The 27901-nt window shown below is 43.0% G+C and overlaps 1 protein-coding gene across 1 annotated transcript in view; it reads left to right on the forward strand.

The window, feature by feature from the left end:
* The window catches only part of STXBP5L (syntaxin binding protein 5L), a 109086-nt gene that overhangs the window by 16162 nt on the left and 65023 nt on the right, over positions 1-27901 (forward strand). Inside the window, exons 4-11 of the mRNA XM_044449686.1 lie at positions 585-685; positions 12788-12922; positions 17449-17512; positions 18302-18385; positions 20540-20663; positions 21100-21178; positions 24916-25070; positions 25691-25763. Of these exons, the coding sequence (XP_044305621.1) occupies positions 585-685; positions 12788-12922; positions 17449-17512; positions 18302-18385; positions 20540-20663; positions 21100-21178; positions 24916-25070; positions 25691-25763 (815 nt within the window). The remainder of the gene's footprint in view (positions 1-584; positions 686-12787; positions 12923-17448; positions 17513-18301; positions 18386-20539; positions 20664-21099; positions 21179-24915; positions 25071-25690; positions 25764-27901) is intronic.

Below are 27901 nucleotides of genomic sequence, written 5' to 3' on the forward strand. Positions count from 1 at the left end.
TATTGCCATTAGCAGGAGGGAGTTTACTCCTGCAAGAATCACTGGGAAAAAGAGCCCTCCACCAAACTTCTGAAGTGACAAGACAAGGGCCCTGAGGCAGGACACACTGAGAAGAAAAGTATGCCAAACTGAAGGACAGAATTGAATAGGGTTTTTTTTAAAGGAGTAAGACAAAGGGGGAAAAGAGAGTGACTGTGCTTTAGGCTAGCTCAAGCTCTGAGAGCGGAAGCGAGAAGAAAATCCAATTCGTGGTGGTGGTGTTGCTGCTGCAGAAATGAGAGGAAGGCAGGAAGCTGCCCCTTTCTAACTGTGCACATTTGGGCAGGGAGGCTGCCCACCAAGGTGCGAGCAAGTTCCAGACTGAGACTCTGCAGATGCAGAATTCGCCTATGGGGCTGCACAGACACCATGCAAGAGGGGGCATTGTACTCCCGATTGTAATGCCCCCACCATTGTACTTGGTGGGGGCATTACCACCAAGATGGGGCCTCTGTACTCCCAATTTTTTTTTTAACCTGCCATTTTTGAACACTGTCTAAGGTGGTGGTAACATTTGGCATACTTGTTTTCTGTCACTTTGACAGGGTGCTTTGGTTAGTGCAAGTTCAGATGACATGCTCCATTTGTGGAATTTGAGACAGAAACGGCCAGCAATTCTCCATTCCTTGAAATTTAATCGAGAACGGTAAGACATTACAGTTTTTCATATTTAATAATATGGATGATGCTGTTGTGGCTACTGCTGTGTGTTGATATCAGTTTAATTACTTTTATGCTAATAATCTTAAGCCAATCCTGTACAGAACTGAAGCAAAAAATGAGCAGTTTCCTCTCCTGATATCATTTTAAAAAATCAGTATAGGAGAGGATAAGCAGGAAGCTGCTAACCCTCATTATGTGGTTTGCACTAGAGTATCTGGGGCTGTCTACACAAATTTTTCCCTTTCTGGTTTTACTGGAGAAATGACCTGGGAACAGGGAAGATTTGGGTAAAGCAGCCACTCCCCACTGCTAGTCTGCTGTCAGTTGGTGCCTCCTATGCTGCTCTGTCCCCTTCCCCTTGTCGTGGCAAAGGGGCTTGCGTAGCACAATGAAGCTATGAGCTATGCTGTGCAGGGGCACCCAAGACGGACGGGTCATAGCAGAGAGTTCTGACAAAAGGTCATAGAATCATAGAAGAGTAGAATGGAAGGGGCCATGAAGGCCATCGAGTCCAACCTCCTGCTGTTGCAGGACACCATGTTACACCATCCCACTCAGATGGCTGTCCAGTTTCTTTTTGAGTGTCTCTTGTGTGGGAGAGCCCACCACCTCTCTAGGCAGCTGGTTCTACTGTTGTATTGGTCTGACAGTGAGGAAGTTTTCCCTGATGTCCAGACAGAATCTGGGCTGTCATAACTTGAATTGATTATTCCATGTCCTACACTCTGGCATCAGCTAGAAGAGATCTTAACTTTCCTCTTAGAGACAGCCTTTGAGGTACTTATACAGGGATATCATGTTCCCCCTCAGTCTTCTCTTCCCAAACCTGAACATGCCCAGTTTTCTCAATCTCTCCTCATAGAAGGAAATGGCAACCCATTCCAGTATCCTTGCCATGAAAAACCCATGGACAGTACCAAAAGGCAAAGAGATATGATGCCGGAAGATGAGCCCCTTAGGTTGGAAGGTGTCCAATGTGCTACTGGGGAAGAGCAGAGGGCTAGTACTAGTAGCGCCAGAAAGAATGAAGCGACTGGGTCAAAGCCGAAAGGACACTCACTTGCAGATGTATCTGGTGGTGAACGGAGAGTCCAACGCTGTAAAGAACAATACCGCACAGGAACCTGGAATGTAAGATCTATGAATCTATGAATGTAAGATCAACATCAAGCTGGACGTGGTCAAACATGAGACGACAAGACTGAACATCGACATCTTGGGAATCAGTGAACTAAACAAGACAGGAATGGGTGAATTTAATTCAGATGACCATCAGCTATACTACTGCGTGCAAGAATCCCTCAGAAGAAATGGAGTAGCCTTCATAGTCAATAAAAGAGTAGGAAAAGCAGTACTGGGATACAATCTCCAAAATGACAGAATGATCTCAGTTCGAATCCAAGGCACACCATTCAACATCACAATAGTCCAAGTCTATGCCCCAACCACTGGTGCTGAAGAGGCTGAAGTTGACCAGTTCTATGAAGGCCTACAACACCTTCTAGGAATAACACCGAAAATGATGTCCTTATCATCATGGGGGATTGGAATGCTATGCAGTTAAAGTGCTACATTCAATATGCCAGCAAATCTGGAAGACTCCACAGTGGCCACAGGATTGGAAAAGGTCAGTTTACATTTCATTGTCAAAGAAGGACAATGCCAAAGAATGTTCAAACTAGCGCAGCATTGAACTCATTTCACATGCTAGCAAAGTTATGCTCAAAATCCTACGAGCAAGGCTCCAGCAGTATGTGGACTGAGAACTACCAGAAGTACAGGCAGGATTTCGAACAGGGAGAGGAACTAGAGATCAAATTGCCAACATACACTGGATCATGGAGAAAGCTGGGGAGTTCCAGAAAAACATCTATTTCTGCTTCATTGAATATGCTAAAGCCTTTGATTGTGTGGATCGCAGCAACTTGTGGCAAGTTCTTAAACAGATGAGAGTACCAGACCATCTTATTTGTCTTTTGAGAAACCTGTATGTGGGTCAAGAAGCAACAGTGAGAACTGGACATGGAACTACTCATTGGTTCAAAATTGGGAAAGGAGAATGGCAAGGCTGTATATTGTCGCCCTGCCTGTTTATATCCAGAGCACATCATAACTCCAAGCACGGGATTGGGACCTGGATCTTGGAAGTGGTTAACGCTTCTCTGAGGGAGGGTCGAGTGCCTGCCCCTTTAAAGGAGGCGGTAATACGACCGGTCCTGAAGAAAGCGTCACTGGATCCAGAGATGGCCACTAACTATAGACCTGTGGCCAACATCCCGTTTCTGGGCAAGGTGTTGGAGCGAGTGGTGGCGGGACAACTCCAAGCACTCTTGGATGAAACTGATTATCTGGATCCTTTTCAGTCCGGCTTCAGATCTGGGTACAGTACTGAATCTGCCTTGGTCGCCCTGTACGATGACCTGTGCAGGGAGAAGGACAGGGGGAGTGCATCCCTGTTGGTTCTTCTGGACCTCTCGGCGGCTTTCGATACCATCGACCATGGTATCCTTCTGGATAGGCTTGTGGGATTGGGGGTTGGAGGCACTGCTTTGCAGTGGTTCCGCTCCTACCTCAACGGTTGATTCCAGAAGGTAGTGCTGGGGGACCATGTCTCTACGTCATGGCAGTTATGCCATGGAGTACCACAGGGCTCCATTCTATCCCCTCTGCTATTTAACATCTATATGAAACCGCTGGGAGAGGTCATCAGGAGGTGTGGGCTGCGGAATCATCAATACGCTGATGATACCCAGCTCTACCTCTCGTTTTCCACTAATCCAGGTGAGGCAGTGGCTGTGCTGAACCGGTGCTTGGCCGAGGTAAGGGAATGGATGAGGGCAAATAAACTGAAACTCAACCCAGACAAGACGGAGGTCCTGTTGGTTGGCGGATCGGGTTTCGGAGAGGGTGGATTTGATCTGGTCCTGAATGGTGCAACACTCCCTCTTAGGGATAAGGTCCGCAGCCTAGGAGTACTCCTCGACCCAGAGCTTTCTTTGGAAGCTCAGGTGACAGCGGTGGCGAGGAACGCCTTCCTTCAGCTTCGGCTGATTAATCAGCTGCGCCCCTACCTGGAGTACGACTGCCTGGCGACGGTGACACACGCGCTGGTGACTTCCCGCCTAGACTTCTGTAACACGCTTTACGTGGGGCTTCCCCTGAAGACAGTCCGAACACTTCAATTGGTGCAAAATAGAGCTGCCAGGTTGCTGACGGGGCGTTATGCTCACATGACTCCAGTCCTCCGTCAGCTTCACTGGCTTCCCATTGAAGCCCGGGCCCAATTCAAGGTGTTGATTATGACCTATAAAGCCCTAAACGACTTGGGTCCTGGCTACCTGAACGAGCGCTTACGTCCGTATATGCCCGACCGCCCTTTGAGATCTGCGGGAGAGTCCCTTCTCTGGGAACCCTCCATGAAAGAAATTAGGAGACTAAGTACTCGGAGGAGGGCTTTCTCTGCGGTGGCACCCAACCTATGGAATTCACTCCCCAAAGAGGTCCGCCTGGCACCGTCGTTACTGGTTTTTCGGCGCCAGGTAAAGACCTTTTTATTTAAACATCATTTGAATTGTTAAAACATATGATCTGGCCAGGGCAACTTCTTCTCCCTTCTCTTTCTCCTCCTATATTTTTATTTACTTAAGTTATACTGATAATTTTAATCTTATATTTGTAAACCAATGTATTTTTTGTATTTTGTATTTAATGGTAATTTATTATGTGCTATTGTATTTCATTGTATTTTATCGTGTTGTAAGCCGCCCCGAGGTTTCGGCAAGGGGCGGCATAGAAATGTTATTATTATAATAATAACAACAACAACAACAACAACATCATGAGAAAGACTAGGCTGGATGAATCACAAGTTGGAATTAAGATTGCTGGGAGAAATTTCAACAACCTCAGATATACAGATGATACCACTCTCATGGCAGAAAGTGAAGAGGAACTAAAGAGCCTCTTGATGCAGGTGAAAGAGGAGAGTGCAAAAGTTGGCTTGAAGGTCAGCATTAAGAAAACTAAGATCATGGAATCTGGTTCTATCACTTCCTGGCAAATAGATGGGGAAGAAATGGAGGTAGTGACAGATTTTATTTCCCTGGGTGCCAAGATCACCGCAGATGGGGACTGCAGCCAAGAAAGTAAAGGACACTTGCTACTTGGGAGGAAAGCTATAGCAAATTACATCACCCTGCCAACAAAAGTTTGTAAAGTCAAAGCTATGGTTTTCCCAGTTGCAATGTATGGCTGTGAAAGTTGGACCATAAGGAAGGCTGAATACTGAAGAATTGAGGCTTTTGAATTGTGGTGCTGGAGAAGACTCCTGAAAGTCCTATGGACTACAAAGATATCAAACCAGTCAATCTTAAAGGAAATCAACCCTGTCTGCTCTTTAGAAGGCCAGATACGGAAATACTTTGGCCACCTAATGAGAAGAAGCAACTCACTGGAGAAGACCCTGATGCTAATTGATGGCAAAAGGAGAAGGGGGCGGCTTGGGTAGACTCCGAGGGATGGTGGAGGACAGGAGAGCCTGGAGGAATGTTGCCCATGGGGTCATGATGGGTCGGGCAGCACTTTGCAACATGCTCTCTGTAGTTTTCCTTTCCTTTCAAACCAATCCCTTGGAGTGTTTGTGCGCTAGCAGTATGTTTTTGAATTTGGCACTAACACTGTACCCAAGACAGAATGGCTACATTTACCTCCTTTACCATGCTGTGCTTCTAGAAAAACAGCTATGTATGGATCCTACTCTGTCTCCTTTGATCTGGCAGAATCTGACTGAAAAGGCCTTGTTCACATCAGTACTTTAAATTTAGCTTAGATTTGATCTGGGTATCTTTTTATTTATTTATTAAAACATTTCTATGCCGCCCCTTGCCGAAGCCTCGGGGCGGCTCACAGCACAAGCTTTGAGTGGCACTGACTGTTCAGAATTACAAGGTGTGACCTGCTGTGGCCTCATGACACGTGGCTCCAGGATAGTGTCACAGTGACTCTGTCCAGTTTGTTTTGAACGTGGACCTCACAGCTGTGACTAGTGGCACATGTGTCCTCACTAATGGAAGGCCACTAGCATGAATGGCTTTGGTATGCAATAAACGTGCGGTAAGAATGCGTCCAAGGCACATTGTTAAACTAGGGATGAGTCACCCTGTCACTGTGTTCAGTGCATACTACTGGAAGGCAAACTACGCACATGTGAAGGTAGATCATGTGTCAGAACTGGGTTGCCACTGAGGCCCTTCAAAGCAGAGCACTGGGTGGAGGGAGCAATTAAAAAAGTAGCATTCATATGCTGGAGCAGCATGTCGCACTGTCCCCAATCTGCAGCTCTGAACTGCCTCCTAGGGCTTCTGTTTGTGTGCCTTGTCTGTTGGCACCCTAAGGCTGCATATAAATCCTACTGCAAGTGAGATATTTTTCTGATGATGTGGATGTACAAGCAGGGGGACGTGCTCAGCACTGCTCACCAAAGCCACTTATGAAAGTATTCCCCCCACACCAGCCATTTGCTTTATAGGAAATTAGAACACACCATCTGACTGCTCATTCCAGTTTTCCCTGACTATTCTGTGGGTATCAACTAGTCATTAGATGGTTAAACTCACATTGTAACCATATGACCCATGGTCACTTCTGTAGCTTTGGAAAGGCAAGTGAAAATTGTGTTTTTAACTCCCTGCGCCAGATAGGAACTGGTCACATATGAAAGTACTTAATTGCACCCATGTTCCACCCTCATTTGTCTTTAATTGTTCAACAGTTTGGGCCACATTTTCCATATATTTTAACTTATCTGCACAAGGACTTTTCTGAAATTCTCCAATGATGATGAGTGAATTTCAGAGAAGATCTCTCCCACACAACCAATTTTCTGCTCATTTTTTCTTTAGTTACCAAGACAATGGATTAGTTACAGATGCACAGAACATCAAAGGAGGAAAAAGTGCCTCTCCCACAAGTTTATCTGTGACACTAAAACATCTAAAAGAACATTACTCTCTGTGTGCACGCGCATGGGAGAGAGAGAAACTTCCTCTACTAGACATGGTTCATTTTTGTCTTGTTTATGGTCTGTAGGACTCACACACAAGTTCTGAACCTGTGTAGAGCAACATTCAGAACATTCCAGCTGAGGTTTCTGCTGCAACCCCCCTTTGACCATATCCTTCCACAGTGCAGGCTCTGGGGCTGAGTAGGCAACTTTGGGGAGCCTTGAGGAACTGTCCTGTGTGCCACCACAAAATGACTGCCGGGAGAGGCATTGCACAGGACAGCTAACAAGGACCTGAGTACCAAGCAAAGGTGGGGTCAGAGCCTGAACATACTCATCAATGCTTCTTAACCCACCATTTTCAGTATCAATAGAAACCTGCTCCACAGCAATCCTGCCTGCCAGCAATTTTTTAAGTGGGAGATGTAGGTCACCTACAACAAGAAAGGTGTCAGAGACACATTAGCGCCCAAGGAACCATGTGAGCTCCCTTACCTCAGGGTCCCATCATCCAGTGCCACTCCTTTCATCCACCATGGCCACTTGAAGAATATTCTCCTGTTCTTGACTGCTGTTGGTCTTCAGAGTTTGTTGAGCTTCTTACCTTCCTTTGTAAAAATATTTCTGCATGATTTTGCATTCTGTTTCTATTGGCTGTTTCCTCTGAGTGCCATGGCGGTCTTATAGCCCCTAAAGCTTTGTTTAGTGTGCTGTTGTGGGGTTAAAATTCCTTCAGATGAACACTCTCTTTCTCTATGCTTTGATGAGGGTCTTCTCTTTCATTTCTGTTCCTTTACTGGACATTTCTCTTTGCAAGGGTTTTTACTCTTGTTGCTCTTGAAAAGGTTTACTTGGGGTAAACCATTATATTCAACTCCCAAGTATCTGGCATGCCTACATTATCTTCAACCCTACCGCTGCTCCACTGAGGTGACTACTTTGACCCTATCAATCAGGGGCATGTACTTCTGTACCTCTATGCAAACTTCTGTACCTCTGTGCAAACCACAAGTTTCTCCAGTTTGCCCTTGGAGACGTCATATTTCAGTTCTGAGTATTCCCTTTCAGACTCTCCAGTGTTCCCAGGCTGCTTATGAAATAGCTGCCCTTGTTAAGTTCAGTGGAGTTGCAGGTTCCCTATACATAAAGAAAGAGGCTCTTGGTTGCTCTTCCCCCTCAGGAATGTCAAAACCCGCAACCCACTTGTACCCGACTTAGGAGCCTTGGTTTGCAGAGGAGTCACATATCTGGCCCTTGTCACCACCAGTGTATCGATTTATGGCTAGACTCTGTAGATGCTCATGCCCATCTCCCGCAAAACAGGGAAAACACTCTGGAAAACTTGACCCTGCAAGTGGCTTTCTTCTCCCCTTTTTAATATAGATATTTTATTGAGTTTTCGTACAAGTAATGTATATTCAAATAGGACAGCAAAACACATGGGGCATCTTACAGTTTGACAAAAGGAGCACAAATAATAAATGAATGAATAACTTCCACATTCGTTTATTTAAAGGAGACCTTCCATATAATTCCTTATGAAGTTGATGGGAGTCTTTCAATGACCTATTTGCCTATGTAAGTTATAAAGTAATACCAAGTAAAGGGTTTGGGTTAGTCTGAGTCCTCTGCCCTCTGAGGTTCAACCTTGCTGATAAGATTTTAGGCCAGAACATTGGCCATAAGCAACCCTACTATAGTATGTATGTATGCATGCATGTAAATATGCATGTATTTATTTGATGTGTGTCCTGTCTTTCTGACAAGATATGGCATTCCAGGTAGCTTGCATAATTAAAACTTATTAAAACAGTAAAACTGATTAAACTATAGATTTAAAGTTAGAGGTTTGTTAGATGTTTCCCAATGCAGATGCTGTCACCTGTCAGTCGTCCTCTCAGGTAGGGGCCATGAGAGCAATTAAACAGAACATGACACAGCTTGAGTATGGATGGAGAAAAACTCCTTGTGGAGGCAATCCAAGACTGGTGCATGCCTTTATTAGGGATATTTGGGGAGGTGAAGATGACAAAAAAATAATGTGCTACTCTGTGGAACATCTCAGGATTGACTGGGATCTCATCCATGCTGGTCCCATACATGTGCTGGCTTTTCCAGGATAAAAATCTATTGCCTCTGCCAGGATTCAGGATCCAGTGATACTGAGATGAATGTCGAGGCGTGCAGCCCGGTGTGTAAACAATCCACCCATCCTAGAGCGATAAAACTAAACAATCCACCCATCCTAGAGCGATAAAACTAAACAATCCACCCATCCTAGAGCGATAAAACTAAAGTCCTTTAATGCTAATTGTCTACAAGATTTACAGCTCTATAGATAAGTTCCCTAATAGCGGTCCTAACTAAGCAGATGTTAACTCTCTAATGGCTTCTCTTCCCAAGCCCACGTGGGATCATTCTCCCAAGTCACGCCTTTCCTCCCTCTTATGTAATAAACTTTGCCGCTGTTCATATCTGCGTAAAAAACGTCTGTTTACGGCTTTTGAGAAATCTACGACACCTATTGTGTCTTCTGTTTCCGGCTCAGGGAGATCAGCATCAGAGGGGGAAGAGGCAGTTTGCTCTGCCTCCTTCTGAGTAGAACTTGCAGCTTCCTCTTTCTCATGACTCTCTGTCTCTGATAAAGGTCCAGGCGTTTGCTCAATGTGCTGGGGCTCAGAGGAAGACGCAGCAGCTGGCTCAGCTGTCTCTGCGTTGGGTTGTGGGGTTGACTCTTGAGCACTGCGTGTCAAGTGCAAGGTCTCCTCATGAGCCACTATTTCTGTCGGGGCTTCATACATGACAGTGAATCAGCTAAGGTACCCAGAGTACAGTTTTGCCCAGTTTTTTTGGATGGGTTTCAGCTGGCACTGTTAAAGGACAAGACATTTGGACAGGTCCGTGCAAATTCTTCCATACTGGATCCTTGTCTCTCCTGACTTATAGAAACCAGCAGGGAGGTCACAGGAGGCTGGATCATGGAGGTGATCAAATGCCTCCTCGCCCAAGGGAGGGATGCCATGCCAACTGAGAGGAGATGTTAGACCAGTCCTGAAAAAATCCTCTCTGGTCTTGGATGAGTTAACAGTGTTAGGCTGGGGAGAAATGGTCCTTCCTTGGGCAAAGGACCAGCTCTCTGCATCCATTTAAGCTGGGGCTAGTTTTGCATGTTTGCTCACTTGCTGCAGTGTGACTCCTGGTGTTACTGGCAGTTGCAACACTGGTCACTGTCTTCATTCAACACTGGATGAGACCTCTGCAGCATTTATTTATTTCTGTCTTCTCACCAGAGACTGAGCACTTCCACGTCCATCTGCACCTGGCTTCCAAGGTCCAGTGACCTTTGTGCTGAAGGGTACACCAGCCCAGCCTGCCTTAGGCACAAGGCTGTCACCACAGGTGTGTTGCTTGGAGACCAGGGCAAGGAGTCACTGTGGCTCCCCAGAGCGGGTGGTCTATCAGGAAGCAGGCATTGTATATCAGTGGACTAGAACTTCTGGCAATCATGAAGGCATTCCAGGGAACTCTGTGCAGATGCACCATGCAGGGTCCCCATAGACAATAGGATTTCCATAGTCTTCTGTCTAAAGAGGCAAGTGCAGATATTCTCCACAATACTGCTGCGCCTCACTTGTGAGACTGGTAAGAGTTCTGCAGTTGCTTGTAAGTATAGTGGAGGCTGAGAATGTTGCTGCAGAGAGATGCCGTCAGCCATTCCCAAGAAGAGCTCTCCTCTTGTGTCCTCAAGGATGTCTTTTGCCTAGGGAACACGGTGGCCCTTGTGGATAATGCTTAGTGGCAGAGGTTCTGCAGCAGGGTGGGATTTTTTCTGAGACCACTTTCTCTCTCATAGAGGGAAAGCCCCAGTGCATGCATTCCCCCTTGCCCCACCCCCACAGTGACAAGGGTCCTTTCAAAGCTCCAGGTCAACAATCTAGACTCTTTTCTTGTTCCTCAGTGGTAGAACAGTCACTGGTGGTTCACCACTCTGCTTCTGATGTTGGGTAGCACATATCAGCATCTCCTCTGGGGCAACCCGTTCACATTTGACAGTGTTTGGGTGCAGCACTCAGACATTACCACTCTTTGCCTTACAACATGGCAAATGCTTCTTACAGCAGGAGGTTCAACAAGCCCTGGATGCAGCTAGGAAGCCAAAAACCTGAAGCTTTTGTGTTGCAAATATGTGAGATTCACAAACTTTCTCCTTATTAAGTGAATCTCTGCCAAGGAGACAGCATGCCATGGATGTCCTCCTCTCTCTGGAGTACCAATGTTTAGCACTGTCATCCCTAAAAGCCTACCCACTTGCTATTTCAGCTACCCAAGGATTGGTGGAAAGGTCTTCCTTTATTCCCATTGCATGATGTAGAAATTTCTCACGGGTTTGCCATGTTCTGCTCTTTTATGTTGATAGAACCACTGCTTTTGCTTTTTCTCTTTATATATTACTAGTGACCATTGTTGTGGGACTCCCATCTAGTCCCAGGAGAAGCTGGAGCCTACTCCTCCTGCTTGATCCCAAGGTCCTTACAAAATAAAAGTACTTGCCACACAAAAATACTAACAGGAAGCTTTATTATCTTGCATACAGGAGGATGATACCACTAAGAGGTAGTAACAAAGAACAGCTGCAATCTAACACTCTTTGTACACCTCTGACATTCCTTCTTCATCCTGACTGTTTTAACAGTTTTACTCCTAGTACAACTAACTTCTCTTGTAAAACTGACAAAGAACATTTGTATTTGTGTTTTGAAACACATGGCACAGTTACATACATTCCTGCTTTGGAAAACAAGGCACATTTCTATTTCCACTTGGAACACAAAGCAAGTTTACATTTCTTGATTGCCATTTCACCTTTATCAACAAGGGTGCTTTGTAACTTGGGACACAGCAATCATTTACAGTCCTTAACCCAGGGGTCCTCAAACTTTTTCAGCAGGGGGCCAGTCAAAAGGTGCCGGTGCTGGGCGTGGGCTGGAAAGGTGGTGCTGGCAGTGTGCATGGGCCACAACGCAGGCACATGATGCAGCGGCTTGCTCATTTGGAGATCATTTTCTCCGAGTGAGCAAACCGCTGCCTCCCTGGACTGGCAGGAAATGCTGGTGGGCCGGCGCCATTCCGCGGACCGTCAGTTGAAAACCACTGTTCTAGTTAATCGTTTCCTCAACACCATGCTGGGGCAACCTGTTTCTTTGCAAAGTTCACAAAACAGGTATCCAGTAGGCAGTGCTTTTTTTGTAAAAAAAAAAAAAAAAAAAAAGGTGCCGGAACTCACCTCTTGGGGTCACACTTTTACACTAAAAGAGATTTTCAATTCACCAACTTTTTTTGAAATAAAGAACTTATTTACCTTTTCCATGTAGCCAGTCACTCTACACACACATGAACATAATGGTCGCCACCGGCAGTAAGCACTCAGCGCGCAACCACACGACCGATCCGAAGCTGAGCAGTGTCCCGAGCTGAGCAGCGCCCTCACAAGCACCATGGACACACACGCAGCCCGCAGGCACTATTTTAATGCTTTTTGCTGCCAACCTGCTACACCCGACAGGGCGATTCACAATCACATGGAAAAATCCGTCAAAAAAAGGTGCCGGAACGCTGTTCCAGTGCATTCTATGACAAAAAAAGCCCTGTCAGTAGGTATCCTGCTTTTTCAGACTAGACGTCACTTGACCGCACTCTTCCAGAGATTTCCCATACCAAATGTCTTCTGGGCAGATTTCTCTGCAGAGCCATCCTAGTTTTATCTGCATTTAAAACCTTAACAGAAGTACGAAGACTCCTTAATAGGTGGAAAGGGAAGTGGAGAGAAGCCACAGAGATTTTATATTCAAAAACTGAAGTCAATTTCAGATGCACTAGGTTAGAAAAAGGCAATGGAGGCCAAATTGGGTAATTTTACCTAGTACTTTTTGTGTGAAATGAGATTCTGAGAGTATCACCGGTGTGATCCTACTCTGGAGGAAGATAATCCTATACCATTTGAAACTGAAACTATGAGGTAATAGCTCAATTCAGGTCAGCTGATTTTTAAAATTATTATTATTATTTTATTTTCCCCCAATACAGGATCACTTTCTGTCATTTGCCTTTCCAAAGCAAATGGCTCTACGTTGGAACAGAGAGGGGAAATACACATATTGTAAATATTGAGTCCTTCATACTTTCTGGATACGTTATCATGTGGAACAAGGCAATAGAACTGTGAGTTTTCAGCTGTTTCTTAATTGCTGATATTGTTGACTATTTTATAAGATGCATTGAAGGGTGTGTGTGTGTGTGTGTGTGTGTGTGTTTATAATTCTTGGCCTGAACCAGCTCTATTTGCACCACAGCATGGATGGCAATGTAAAGTAGAATGTGTGTCCCATTGAAAGCAGCACACTGCAGTACATTTAAATGCAATTCTTTGCAGCAGAGGTACTGTTAAATTAATACCATACAAGAGTAGAAAGATGCAGTCCTCTTCACTGTCTTTGTTAAAACTTTATGCTCATACATTTTAATCTAAGAGAAATACCCATGTAGAAACCTACTTAGAAATGTGGGTCCAAATAGCTGGATCAGGATATTTATTGTGAATTAAGTAAACACAGAGTGGAATCTTATGACACCTGGACAGTGTTCCAGGAGCCTTTGGCTTCTTTAGAAGACCTTCTCCTAGGACATAGACATTGTAGTGACCTCTGAAGGAGCACACTGGAATCCAATCCTTCCCCAACTACTGCAGAACGAAGCATGCTAGTTGCTTCCTGGGGTCATAAATGCAACCCCAAGAAGGGGCAAGGAAGAAAGAGTATATTCTGCTGGGTGGGGAGAGCAGAAATGTCAGGATCTAAAAAGTCTCAGGACTTCTCCAGTCACCAGTCCTGGCCTAGCTGCTTCCTGAAGAACATGTGGCAGAATCAGGCAATTTGGGCGAATTGCACTTTACATGACAATCATTAGTAGTTTCAAAAATGCACAAGGTGTGAGCAGGAATCTGCACAAGAGATCTGACTTGGCCTGCTTCCAATATGAGTTTAGAGGTAGGCGGGAAATCCATCAAGTTCAGACAAGCTGGCTTTCCCTGTATACATCCCTAGAGTTTATAGACAACACACTGGAGGTAGTGGATCCAAAAGCAAGACCCTGGTGCATATTTCAGATCTCCTTTATATACTTTCTGGGGGCTATTTAAGAGGCTTACATGGTTTTCACTTCATTTATTTATGTCTCATTAAACTACATTCCAACAGCTACATTTTATTTTTAATCTATTTTTGGTGATATTTATATCTAAATATCACTAAAATTTTACTGACAATCAGTATAAATGTTATTTATAAATAACATACATAACATAAACAACATTTGTATAAAACATTTTAGAATCTCATGACATGTTAGAGATGTGATACAGGAATTACTTCTCTGACTCCATTCTGAGAAGCTCCCTCCTGTTATCTGTTTACATGCCTGTATTTATGATCACCTAATTGCTTTTATGGTTTCATGTCACTATAATACGAGTTCCGACCTCCTGGAGCCCCACGTACAAAACCTAGCACTTACTGCTTCGATTCTTCTCCTATCAGTAAAGAGTAAAGAGCCATTCATTAATTACTAATGGCCTGGCCTGTCTTTTCCCATCTGGGAAGGCTCAAAGATAATTAAATTATCCTTATACTGAGAGATCACTGGGTTGCATGGGGTTTAGGATTTCATATTTAATCAAGAATTCTCTTAGGGGTATTTCCCGATTTTACAGCAGTGTGGATGCAACAATTTACATAGTAAAGAGGATGTCACTAAACCTGCTTTTGGCATGTGTCATATATATTGATCCCTTAGAGCGGTGGTCCTCAAATTTTTTTAACAGGGGGCCAGTTGAAAGGTGCTGGCAATGGGCATGGGTCACGAAGGTGGTGCGGGCAGGGGGCGCAGGCCGGGACGGGGTGGGGGGGGCACACACGCGTGGCAAGGCATTGGCTTACTCACAAGGAGATCCTTTTCTCTGAGTGAGTCCAAAACAATCTCCGCACGTGCAAGCCCCCAAAACCTCTATGGTGGGCCAGATAAATGGGCATGGTGGGCCATTTATCTGGCTTGTGTTGCCGGCCGCACGCATGCTCGCTTCGCCACACAGGTGGGGAGGTGGGGCTTGCTTGCTTGGAGATGGTTTTGGACTCGCTGGGAGACCTCTGAGCAGGCGAGCCACTGCCTTGCGCACCCAATCCCGTCTTACTGACCCCCTATTGAAAAAGTTTGAGGAGCCCTGCCTTAGAGCATGGGTCCTCAAACTACGGCCCGGGGGCCAGATCCGGCCCACCATGACCATTTATCCAGCCCGCCTCAGAAGTTTTTAACGCGCCTTCCCTATCCAGGGTTTCTAGAGCTTTCCCTATTTTGAGCTTTTCCATCATCTTTCCCAGAATGGATGTAAGGCTAACTGGCCTGTAATTCCCCTTGTCAACTCTGCTACCCTTTTCAAAGAATGGAATCACTGCCTCTATCCCCAGTCCTCTGGTAGTTCTCCTGATTTCCACAAGGCCTCAAACATGAAGGCCAACGGATGTGAGAGTGCCCTTCCCAATTCTTCAGGTTGTCCCAGGTGTAACCCATCAGGATCCAGCACCTTTATAACATCCAGGACACCGACTCTAATCTGTGCCCCCATAACTCCAGGGGCACATCAGTTTAGGAATCAACCTCAGCTTCCAAGTTTTTGTCTTGATATCACTTGAGCCAACATGAAATAGTCTTATCTGGGGTCTTAATTAAACAGTGATTTTTGATCAGTGAATACAACACACCAAGGAAAGGGTTTTTCTTCTGTGTGGGGGGGGGGGCAGGGAAAAAGAATGAACACCCCGTGAAGGCTGCATTTCCCCCTGCCCTTGCACATCATGCCACCTGCTCATATCCCCAGGCAGCCTGCTGTTATGCTGTTTCGTAGAAATGACTGCCTTGAAGAGGATGGCACACAGCAAGCGAGGTGCCTCCACTGCTAGCTCCTGCTTCAGGCCCCTTTGAGAGCTCTCTGGGTGGGAAGGGGGCATGAGCACCCAGGAAAAGTGGAGAGGAAGCAGGACCTGCTCTAAGACTGGGCCAAGCGGGGTGGCTACCTTCGAAGCAGATGCGGTGGTGGGACAGAGCTGTGTATGCCACATGGTGTGCCTCAGGCCCCTTACAACAGGCAACGTGAGGCCAAGACATTTTGGTGCCTGAAACAGATCAGCAAATGGCCCCCTCACCCAGTGTCTCAAGGTACACAGTAAGCTGCTAAGGGATCCAGGAAAATCAACAGGGTTGTATTTGTTCAGTCTGTCTCTGTCTCCTGCACGATATTAGTCCATCCCACTAGCACCAAAATTGTTTGCTAATCTATGAAGCAGAAATGTGATTGTGCATGCTCTTTGTCTCCTGCCCCCTAGTTCTGGCAGTTGACCAAGTGCTCCATGCACCTGCATGATATGTCTAAGTCTGGGACCAAGGCAAGCCCAAGTCATTTTGCCACCTGCTAATGGCACACCCCAAACTCACCACACACACCCATCACTGAGGACTGGCCAGAGCATTAGGCAGATCAAGGCACAGCTGCTTCAAATGACAGAGTCTTGGAGATTTCTAGGAGGAAGGGAGGACATGCGCATGGGCAAGCCCAGATACACAGAGAGATGAAAGGCATTGGGGATACGCAGAGAAGGGAAAAATAAAACAAAACAGCAAAAACAAAACTCGCATGCACACAAGAACAAGACATTGGAATGTGAGAAACAGAAAACAAATAAACATCCACAAATCTCAGGGGCAAAGAGAGAAGGGGAGGTTTCAAAAGAATTTGGAGTGGAGGGGGAATAGGAAAATATCCCAGGTGTTTAGAAACAGTGAGAGTTTGAGTGAAATGAAGATCTAGAGAAGAGGGAAGGGGCAGTAGGGAAAAAGGCCCAATGCCAAAAAGAAAGCAAGCAGGCAGAGGAGGTGGAGCCAGGCAAGGTGTAGGCAGAAGAAAGCCACGGAGAAAGACAGGGCCAGCACAGGAGGAATAGTTGGGCAGGCTGTAGCGACTGTAAAATGGGTGATTACTTGGTGACCAGATTTGATCAACCCCTTCATATTAATCAATTGCTTAATGAGATGAGCCTATTGGTTGGTTGTTTTACTATTTTAATGGCAATTGTCTCAATGAAATTCTTTAAGTAAACTAAAATGCAATACACATAGTGTAACCAAACAGTGTTATCAACTATGGCATTAGTTGGCACTTCAAAGGGTTCTAAAAAGTTGAGTGAGGCCGGGCTTCTCACTGTAGAAGCCATGCTAATCTTTTCCAGCAAGGATTTCTTTTCTGTATATTCTTTAATAGTGCTTCCCATCCATTCCCCTAAGACAGAGGTTAGGCTGGTAGGGCTGTAATTTCTTAACTCCTCTTGAATTGTGTGGCTGTGCATATTATATTGACTGTTTTCTGATCTCTGGAAAGGACAATGGGTTAGATCCAGATTTAGTTTCAGCTACAGATAGACCCACTAGAATCAATGGAACTTAGTCATGGCTTATCACTTTGAATAGATTTTCTCTAACCAAATGTGGATATAAACCAATGAATGCATTTCCCACTTTCCCCATCCAGTCAGTTATATAACAACATCCACAATTGTCAGGTGACTTCCTCTAATATTGCCTACTTAGTCTCAAAGATAAAAATTCATTTTACACAGTTTTAATAGTGTTGGTTTTACTTGCAGGTCCACAAAGACTCATCCTGGGCCTGTTGTGCATTTGAGTGATAGCCCAAGAGACGAAGGGAAAGTGAGTAAGAATGAAACTAAAGTATTTTCTCTTAGTAGTTTTGTTCCAAGAAATTGGGCAACTCAAACTTGAAAAAAAAAAAAAAACCCTTATGTAAGAATTCTTGAAATATTGTATGTATCATGTTAGGTGAAGTGTATTACATATATTACATATTATGTCTGAGGCAAAACACAATTTTGCTGCAAGATTTCATTAAATTGTAATGGGCAGATGTAGCAAATATTTGTGGATTTTGCCATGTATTGGTGGTTTTTAAGTAGGTTTTTAGCTGTGCATAAAATTTTGATCAATTTTCATAAAACTTAGTAAACTTAAACAATAAAATTGTTACACCAAATACCAATACAAGTATTGGTTTAAAATTTCAGATAATGATTATAACATAAAGTAGCTCTGGATCCATTAATTATTTTGCTCAGCATTTGAAAAGTCTTGAACAGACCTTGGGAATATTGAAATAATTGTGACTCTCTTACTCCCTAAAACAAGCCAGTTACCCTCTTTTCAGAATAGTTAAAGCCTGTTTTCCTCCAATCGCAGTATTAGTAGTAATAATAATAATCAGCAGATATAATGGGCACATGGCATAATTAGATATTTTATTAATATATAATGTCCACTAGGTATCTTCAGTTGATTCAGTTGCAGTATTGCCTGCAATGAAAAAAAATAATTCTTTGTAAATTAGCAAAAGACAGGTTTTTTGATTGATGAACTCTTATTTGTCACTGTAAATGCTGACATTCAAAATGAGAACCTGATCAAATTTGGCTTTTTAACACTCAGCTGTTGATTGGCTATGAAAATGGGACTGTGGTATTCTGGGATTTGAGATCAAAAAGAGCAGATTTAAGAGTATACTATGATGAGGTAAGCTATTTTACTATGATGAGGTAAGCTATTTTGTATTTTCCTTAAAAACCCAGCCTGTGTGCTAAAGGTCTTGAAAAATAAATCTAGTTAAAGCAGGTCTAGTTTCTAAAATATAAACAATGATTGATTTATTATGTTTGTTCCAGAGGTGTAGGTGTGCTAGACTGCTCCAGCAAAAACAAAGGTTATGACATTTCTCTGCAGAGTTCAAATGTACACAAGATAATCACAACAACTACTTGCAACAGTATATATGTAGCTCAACCTCCCTAGATCTGTAATACTTATCTTATTTCATGGCCCCCTTTATTAGGCTGAATGGCAGAGCCAACAGAGTGAGTAAGTGTGAGCGCAAAACCCTCCATAGCCTTGTTTGAAGCTCCCTTTGGCCTGTCAGTCTCTTATAGCCCTCCATATTTCATGGAGATAAAGTGGGAAAACCTGCATGCATTGAGCTTTCCTAACTCTTTGGAGGGAGACCATGATCCACATATTACTTTTTCATTTAACTTTATCTCGGATGCTTTGAGAGCTCAAATGATGGCATGCACCTTGATTTAAAATCCAGGGAGAGAACTCTTTCCTCATGAGAGTATTCTGTGTGAATGGTGTACCAGTCATGTGAGCCACACCAGTAATGGCATAACAGAATTCCAGTGGAAGTTTTCCACTTCAGTGAAAATGAGCATTCAGCCCTTGTCCTTTACTCCATGACATATATCCTCCCTCATGTCATTTCCTCATATATTTTTCAGTCCAACATTTACTGGCATTATCTACTGCCAGTCTAACAAAGATTTGATTGGCATGGTTTAATCTAGCCACGCTCTGGTAACTTCACAATTGGACTATTGTAATACTCTCCACATGGGACTGCCCTTGAAGACAGTCCAGATAATTCAGTTGGTTCAAAATACAGCAGCCAGGCTTTTGACAGGGACTGGCAGGTGAGATCACATAACTCCAGTCCTGTGCCACCTGCACTGGCTACCAGTTGAAGTCCAGGCCTAATTTAAGGTGTTAACTGTAACGTATAAAGCCCTAAATTGTTTAGGACCTGGATATTTGAAGGAGCATGTCTTTCCATACACATCTGACTGAGCCCTTGGATCCTCCTCTGAGGTCCTTTGTCAGGAAATCAGAAGAATGGCTACCCAGGGAAGGGCCTTTTTGGCAGTAGCACCCTAGCTTTGGAACCTGCTTCCCAGAGAGGTGCACCTGGCACCAGTACTTTATTCATTTCGGTGCCAGGCCAAAACCTTTTTACTTACCCAATATTTTAAACTTTAATCTTATTTTAAAGATAGGGTTTTATTGCATGTTCATATTCTTGTGCTGCTCTATTGTAACACCATCTTGTGACCTTTGGTATAGGTGGGGTATACATGTTTAAATAAATAAATACATGAAGCAAGTAGTAGTGTAAGCAGTGTCTTACTTTTATCTTGGAAAAGAGACAAGAAATTATTTGTACGCACATGAAAACCACTGTTTCATCCTGTTCTTGAGCTTCTTAGGCCTTTTGGCTGTCCATTTGCAGAAAGACTGTCATCTTGAATGGCTTTTTCGCTTTTAAATGTAATCATACCTGTCCACTAAAAGCTGCTATCCTGTGCTCTTTTACTTAGGAGTAAGCTCACAGTTGGAATAAACTATTTCTGGGTAAACATGCATAGAATTGTACTATAAATATTTCTACACATGGAATAGGATGAGATATAAAGTAGCATTATATTGTTAATTTTACTCTAGGGTAAATCTTTACCTTAAAGGCTAGCCTGTCACCTGAATTGTTGAGATGCTAAATATTTATTTGTGTTTCTTAAAGGAAGAAAAAAGATACATGATAATTAATTTCATTTTACTCACATAGTTTTATTAATCTTGGTTATTGATGATGATAAACTTTCAGCCCTAAATGGCCTGGTATCTGGCTATCTTATGGCTACAAGCATCTTAGAAGGTTAATAGGATGTGGGCTGTTTTGTTATTATTTTACTAGATCATTATATTGTTATAATGCGGTTTTACATGTACAACTTCCCTAGAACTAGTTGATGAAAAATTTAGATGGTTGTGTTTACACATTCTTAATTTTGCTCACTCATGCATATGCTCTCTTCTATCTGTTATTGCTAACATTTCTTTTAGGCTGTTCATTCTATTGGATGGCATAATGAAGGGAAGCACTTTATGTGCAGTCATTCGGATGGCAGCTTGACGCTGTGGAATCTCAAAAGTCCCAGCAGACCTTTCCAGATAATCATTCCACATGGTAAGATATTCAAGGCACTGCTAGTACGTATAAAATGCTTTTACGACATACAAAGCTGTGGCCATAATTGTGAACTTACGGTCAGTGGCTAAATACTGTGTGGGCTATTGTTTCTGGTGGCCAAAGGAGCCATTCTTTCTTTTCCACTAGTTCTGATCCATCAACATCAAAACATTTCAACAGGATTTGATGTTTGAAAAAAGCTACAGTGGAACCAGTTCCCTGCTCCCATTCCACCAAACCCTAAAGGAAGCAGATTATCAGTAGGGGTTGGTGGTTTGTCATATGCGTGCTCATACGTGCATTTTGCCCTGTTTTTCAGACAAATATGTTTTCTCCAAAGTGACAGTACAGAACAACAGCAGAATTACTACATGAATGCACTGGTCTTAGAGGAAAATAACTTTGTATTTCATAAGAATTTTTAATTTTATAGGTAAAATTCACCGGGATGGAAAAAAAGTTGAATCTTGTAAACCAATTCTTAAAGTAGAATACAAGACCTGTAAAAACAGGTAAGTAAAAAATCTTTCTCATACGAAGGAGATAGCAAGGGTCACTCTACAATGGCTTGTTTCTGCTGAAATCAATGCATATTAAGCTGTTAGGATGCTTTTATTTTCTTCTTTTCATTTAGAAAGTTTATAATTTTCAATTAATAAGTCAGTGGTCGCTCTGTATGTAAGGCCCATTGGAAAACTATATAGTAAATTAATATTTTGTTTTTAGGTGTTTCAGAGAACCCAGTGTTTCAAAGAAGCCTCTGTTAGAACACACTGCTCAGCTAATGTGATATAATAGAAAGAGTGATGAATTTTGACCATGGAGACTTACCTGCCTAGACATAGAATCATAGAATAGTAGAATTGGAAGGGGCCAGAGGAGCAGCGGGTCCAACCCCTGCTCTGTGCAGGACACCAAGTTAAACCATCCCTCTCAGATGGCTGCCCCATTGCATCTTGCATGCCTCTAGTGGGGGACAGCCCACAGCCTCCCTAGGCCATTGATTCAATAGTTCTTACTGAAGTGATAAATCTCTGCCCAAGACTCCAATGGTGGGGCTCATGACTGGATTGTTGCAGTGTAAGCTAACTTCTTGCTCATAGAAAATTACTAGGTCAGGTAGATGGGTTCTAGGCTAGCTTTTCTAGACTACCCAGCCATTTGCTGACTGTCTTCTCTTATGCCAAATTGCCCAATCTTAGAGATTTTCTTCTGGGTGCCCTTGTCTTCTGAGAAAAAATAAGGTTTGCTTCCATGGTGCTCTCCACTACCCTTTTCCTGCTTTTCTTTATACAATATACAATATACTATACAATATACTATATTGCTTCCATTGAAATAAATTTTATTTTTTCCTATCACTGTTACATTTTGGACAGGGGCATTTTTTGTTGTCCTGGGAAACTTATTGATCAAAGAAGTTGGCTAGAACTTTATTAAATAAAAAAGTGGAAAAATAATATTTCCCTTATATGCTTCACACAAAGGATGTTTACTGTTTCCCTATGGCCCTTTCCCCTAACATAGTCCCTCAGGTTATTTTCTCACCCACCAGGGAAAGGTATGAAGTCAATTTACATTTTCCCCGTGGAAGAAAAAGCAGCTTAGGAGTGACAGTTATTAGCTGATCTTCATTCCATGAAAGAGTTCAGCACAACCCCCACCCTCACTTAATACTCTGATCAAATTCTTGGTTTACACAGCTGAAGCCAAGATGCACTTGGCTCTGTGCGTCATGGCGCTTTATCACTTGCCCTGCTTCACAGGATTTCGTGAGGATGATATGACAGACTCCTGTGTAAGTGGCCCTGAGCATTCTGGAGGACAGGAGGAAAAGAAAAACAATAAATAAACAGATGAGGGAAGAAAGGAACGTAGTGTTTTGAACATTGGTTTTTCATTCATTGCTGATTCAAGTATAACAGAGTAAGTTTTTTACATGAAATCCCCTAGCTTGTTTTATGAGGAGAACTTTTACAGATACCTTATCAGCTGGGAGAAAATAGCCAAACCAAGCTGATTCCAAGATATAGCTAGGGCTAGGCTGAGGAATATCCACCCTGCATAAGTCTTCTCTCTTCTCTCTATGCAATAAAACATTTAGAACGTTTTAAATTTATATATCCTCTTGAGGGTCTGTTCTATAATACACTGACAATCTTTCATAACTATTATTGGAAAGAGAGAGATTATAATACATGCATTTAAAGTTATGGGGCTAGGTTTTTGTTTGAATAAACTTAGGGATCCATTCTAAATTGATTTGGCAGGAGCCCTGCCACGCTAGCAAAGGATAAGATATCCTGCCATGTTAGATGTTTGCTTTCCCATATTATTAGCCTGCTAGGGAAGGGGCTTTTGCTCAGTGTGGTGTGCTTTCGCGGCAGAGGATCCCAGACTCATAAAAGAAGTTAATGCTCCAGTGCTGGGAAGTAGCCCTCCTAAAAAGTTTTTGGCTCCTCACAGATAGTTAAAGCTAGAGTCTGTTCTATCCCAAAGGATGATTGAGCTGCTTATTGGGCTAGATGGACAGTGTTAAAAAGGACACCAAATGGCCTTTGCAATTAGATATTTTTCTAAGAATAGAAAATATTTTCTAAGAATATTTTCTCAGAAAATAGGTCCAAATTGAAATACTGCCTTACAGAGTGCTGATAGAGAATACCGTTATTTTTCTGTGTATAAGACGATACTTTTTCTTTAAAATATTTACCTTAAAATGGAGGGGCGTCCTATACACAGGGGGCCGAGAGGAGAACCACAGGCGTGCTGGGGGGGGGGGGACTGGTGCAGGTGGGGCGCGCTCGTGGGGAGAAGGGTGTGATTGTGGAGGGGTGCTGGGGGGGTGTGCTCGGGGAGAGGCATGCGCGATTGTGGGCGCGCTGGGGGGGAGACCGGCGCAGGTGTGTGGGGAGGCGGCGGGCGTGCATGCGCAGCAGCAGCTTGCTTGCTCATTTGGAGATCAGTAAGAAAAGTGGGGGGGCATCCTATACATGGGGGCATCTTATAGACGGAAAAATACGGTAATTCCAAAGACCCCTAATGCAGAGGTTTTAAGGGTTCATCTCTAAATAGGCAGAATCAAAATTATCAAAATGCATTGAACAAAAGTGACTGCAGTTTGATCCACTGGCACCCTCTCCAAATGGATCAGACATGGCTTCCTCCCCTCAGAAAACAAAGAAACAAATACCATGCCTAGGATTATTTCCATGATTGCCAGAACCCCTTGCCCTTCCCCAAACAAATGCCATCCTTCCAAATGGAATAGGTTTGGAATGATTTCATCACAGGGAACCATATGAACACCGGTATAAGTGCACTGAATGAGTGCCTGCAAAAAAGCCAAGCTTCCCAGGGCTACTAGCAAGCCCCTCTTCTTCTGAACGGTGAGCATATTCAGCTGTGTTGCTGAATGGCCATGGCAATGTACTGGACTCAAACAAGCAGCCCCAGGAAAAAAGGAAGAGAGTACCTCTAGGCATCCCAAGATTGCTACTGCTTTGCATAATCCATAACAATGGCCATAATATTCAGATATGCTTCTGAATGGCCATAGATTGAAAGCATAGAATGGCTCTAGACTGAGAGCACATAGAAAAGTCCCAACATTTTCAATGAGTATGCAGAAGGAGTGTTATGCATATCCTGAAGCATTCTGATGCCACACCTGCTCCATAGCAATGGCCCCTCCTTTCAAATAGCCATAATACTAAACTTTGCTCCCTAAAACTACTCTGTAAGGAAGTATTTTCATTTCAAATTCCTTTCTAAGAACAAATGTTCATCTCTTGCACATGTTTGGATTTGAAGATGGTCTGTAAAACTTCCCAGTAATTTCCTAGGGGGTTCAGAAGGAACCAATGCATTTCAATGGACATTCCCTATTTGCCTTTCCCTGTGGGCAGACTCATGAGGCAGATGTATTAATGTAATAGTGAAGTCATAATTTTTCAGTTCAAGAACCCTAAGAAGGTAGGTGTGAGTGTTTAAACATTGGTTACAACTTACATACACTGCTTTTTGCAGACTTCTTTCCTTAAAATCATTTACAATAAATGAATAAATTAAAGCATACAGACTGGTTACAAACAGAACATCAGCTATTGGGCAGATAAAAGCTATAATCAATGATAAATAAATAATAAAATCACCTGAGTTCTCTTTTCCAGCTTGCAAAAAAGTTTGGACTGAAAGTCAGTGCAAAACCATAAAATGATCACACTCTTGTATTATTTTTCCAATATAGTGACCCTTTTATAATTTTTTCTGGTGGACTCTCTTATGACAAACCTTGGAGAAGGCCAAGTCTGACGATTATGCATGGGAAAGCAATTACAGTGCTTGAAATGGATCATCCCATTGTTGACTTTTTAACTCTTTGTGAAACTCCATACCCAAATGGTGAGTGTGTTGTACGCAGTGGTCATGGAGCAGATGCAGGGACAGAAAAACCTGACGTTAATTTCTAAAGTTTTCTCAGTCTTCTCAGTGGTGGAGCAAGGAGTTTACAAATAATAAGTTCTATTGAGTCAAGCTCAATATGTTTGATTTGGGTGGCATGGTTGTTATCAACAATTACTGTTTTGAAGTCTGTTGTCCATGAGGCTGTAAGAATATGTGGGTTTGCCAAACTGTGTGGGAGGGAATACCCATGCAGCACCATGCTCCTAGAAGGTGTCTGTTACCCTCTTGATGTCCCACTCTCTGTGATCAGGATAGCACATGCAAGAGTATGTGCCTCTCCTGTCAGTGTTCCAGGCAGACTTAAGCCACTCCGTCATTCTAATAATGTGACAGAGTGGAAAACTGAATGCAGTTTCAGTTCCTAGCAGCTGCCTGTAAGTTCCTTGCAACTGAAGCCAATCCAGATTAAAAATCTCAGTAAATAACATGTCTCCTAGTGTGGAAAATTATTTGGGTATTCTCTTGGAAAGCATTCCTTTTATGATTACTTAGAACAGCAATATAATTCGGTTTTCATTTAGTGTCCCAGTTCACTAATATTTGTGCTTGGATCTTAGAAATTCAAGAACCCTATGCTCTAGTTGTACTGTTGGAAAAAGATCTCATTGTCATTGACCTGACTCAGAGCAAGTAAGTATACATTCTGCATGATTTATGATTCATTATTAGAAAAAATAACAAGTTGTTCAGTATTATTTTTAACCAAGTTTAGAAATACAAGATATCATGAATAAAACAAAGCCAAACAGTATGTAAAATACAACTAGTGTTGACACTAATTCATGCTGTAAAAGTATGTTTAAAGTAGCTTTTTTGGTTTTAAGTTTTGTTTTGATTTCATTTGCACCGATTAAAGAGGTATAGGAAGGATATTTTTTATTATTATTATTATGATTAGAACATTTCTATGCCACCCCTTGCCGAAGCCTTGGGGCGGCTTACAAACACAATAAAATACAATAAAATACAAAAATAACAATATAAAATTAAAATTAACAATATAAAATAAATAAAAATATAAAATATAAAAGAGGTTACATTTTTATTTGAGGTTACATTTTTAGAAGATAAATGTTCGATACTATAGAATCTGTGTTCAGTGGAATCACACTGTTGGGATCAGTGATTTCTAAAGCAAAGAAAAGAGCAAATATGCTTCCCACCACATTTTGTGTGTGCCACCAGTGTGGATGTGCCCAAACATTGCCATTACATGAAAGAAGCAGAAAGTAGCAAAAAATTATTTACATGCAGACATAGTTAAAGCTAACCAAAGTCAGATAACAGTTGATTTCACTTACTGTGAGGATGATCTGCCTCCTGTGATAGAGCTAGCTGTGTCATAACGATGCAACATAACGATGCAAAGACAGGGTGATTAACTGCACCGCTCACATATGACTGATGGTGCTTCCGGATGAGGCTTTTACTGGACACTTGAAGAACCTGGAAAAAGACTGAGAAAGCCTGGATAGATTCAAAGTTTTGATTCTGTCAGGAAAAGTGCCTTCTCAGCTAAGAGCAAGGAAAATGTGCAGCTCTTCATAGTCACAAGAGAGCTACCCCTCAAACTCTTTTCCGCATGAAGGATGTATTTTAAAATGGCTCCACCGTACTTAGGCTATTAATAAGAAAAGCAGACATTAATTTCTTTTGTCACATTGATCCTTTTTCTTTCATTGCATCTTTGTAATGGATGAAGTGTTTCACAGTTGTATTCCACTTCTTTTATTGAACCTGTTTATGTCAGGGCTTGTCTACACTCCCCACCACTTTCAAGCCTGTTTAACTTGCATGGCTCCCAACCAAAAGAACCCTAGGATTGCATTGATGCAATTGAGGGTTTTTCTTAGTTCTACCCTGCCATTGGGTTTTTCTACCTTGCTAGCAGGGACTGCAGTGGCGCAGTGGTTTAAACTGCTGTGCTGCTGGGCTGGTTGATCAAAAGGTCGCTGGTTTGAATCTGCACAATGGAGTGAGTTCCTGTTGCTCTGTCCCAGCTTCTGCCAACCTTGCAGTTCAAAAGCATGCAAATGCAAGTAGATGAAAAGGTACCACTTTGGTGGGCAGGTAAACAGTGTTCCGTGCACTTCGGTGTTTAGTCATGCTGGCCACATGACCACGGAGACTGTCTGTGGACAACCGCTGGCTCCCTCGGCTAGGAAATGGAGATGAGCACCAACCCCTAGAGTCAGGCATAACTGGACGTAACGTCAAGGGGAAACCTTTACCTTTAGCTGGTCTGAACCAGACCCTCAAGACAGTTTATAAGAAAAAAGTTCAATTATGAGTACTACTAAAATGATCTTAACATACTACACCACCAGTAAGACAAGATTAGCCAAAGCAGTCAGTCTTATTGAAGTAGTAAGCTTGGATCTAGGCTGTAGTACCTAAGGCTGCATGTAGAGTCTTTGATGATTGAATGCACCTGAATATACTTAGAAAATTAGCATGGCATGAACGACAAGCTAGGACCCTCCACCTCAGCATCTAAGGGCACAATCCTATAAAGGGAAAAAGGAACCAACAGATCCCAGCATGCCTCACCAGTATGGTTGACAGAGGCATGTCGTGGGTTTCTCTGTGTACGGGGAGGCATTGCATAAATGAGTATTCCATCATCTCCTTCACTTGGAGGTGCTTAAGCAACATTCTCAGTGAAGCTGTAGTCAAATGCTGTGGTGCAGATTGTGCATTGTGCATGGAGTTGGACTAGAAGACCTTTAAGATCCCTTCCAATTCTATGGGAGCCACCAACTACATGT

Source organism: Varanus komodoensis, unplaced genomic scaffold (genome assembly GCF_004798865.1).
Source record: "Varanus komodoensis strain SLA01 unplaced genomic scaffold, ASM479886v1 scaffold60, whole genome shotgun sequence".
Taxonomy (NCBI): domain Eukaryota; kingdom Metazoa; phylum Chordata; class Lepidosauria; order Squamata; family Varanidae; genus Varanus; species Varanus komodoensis.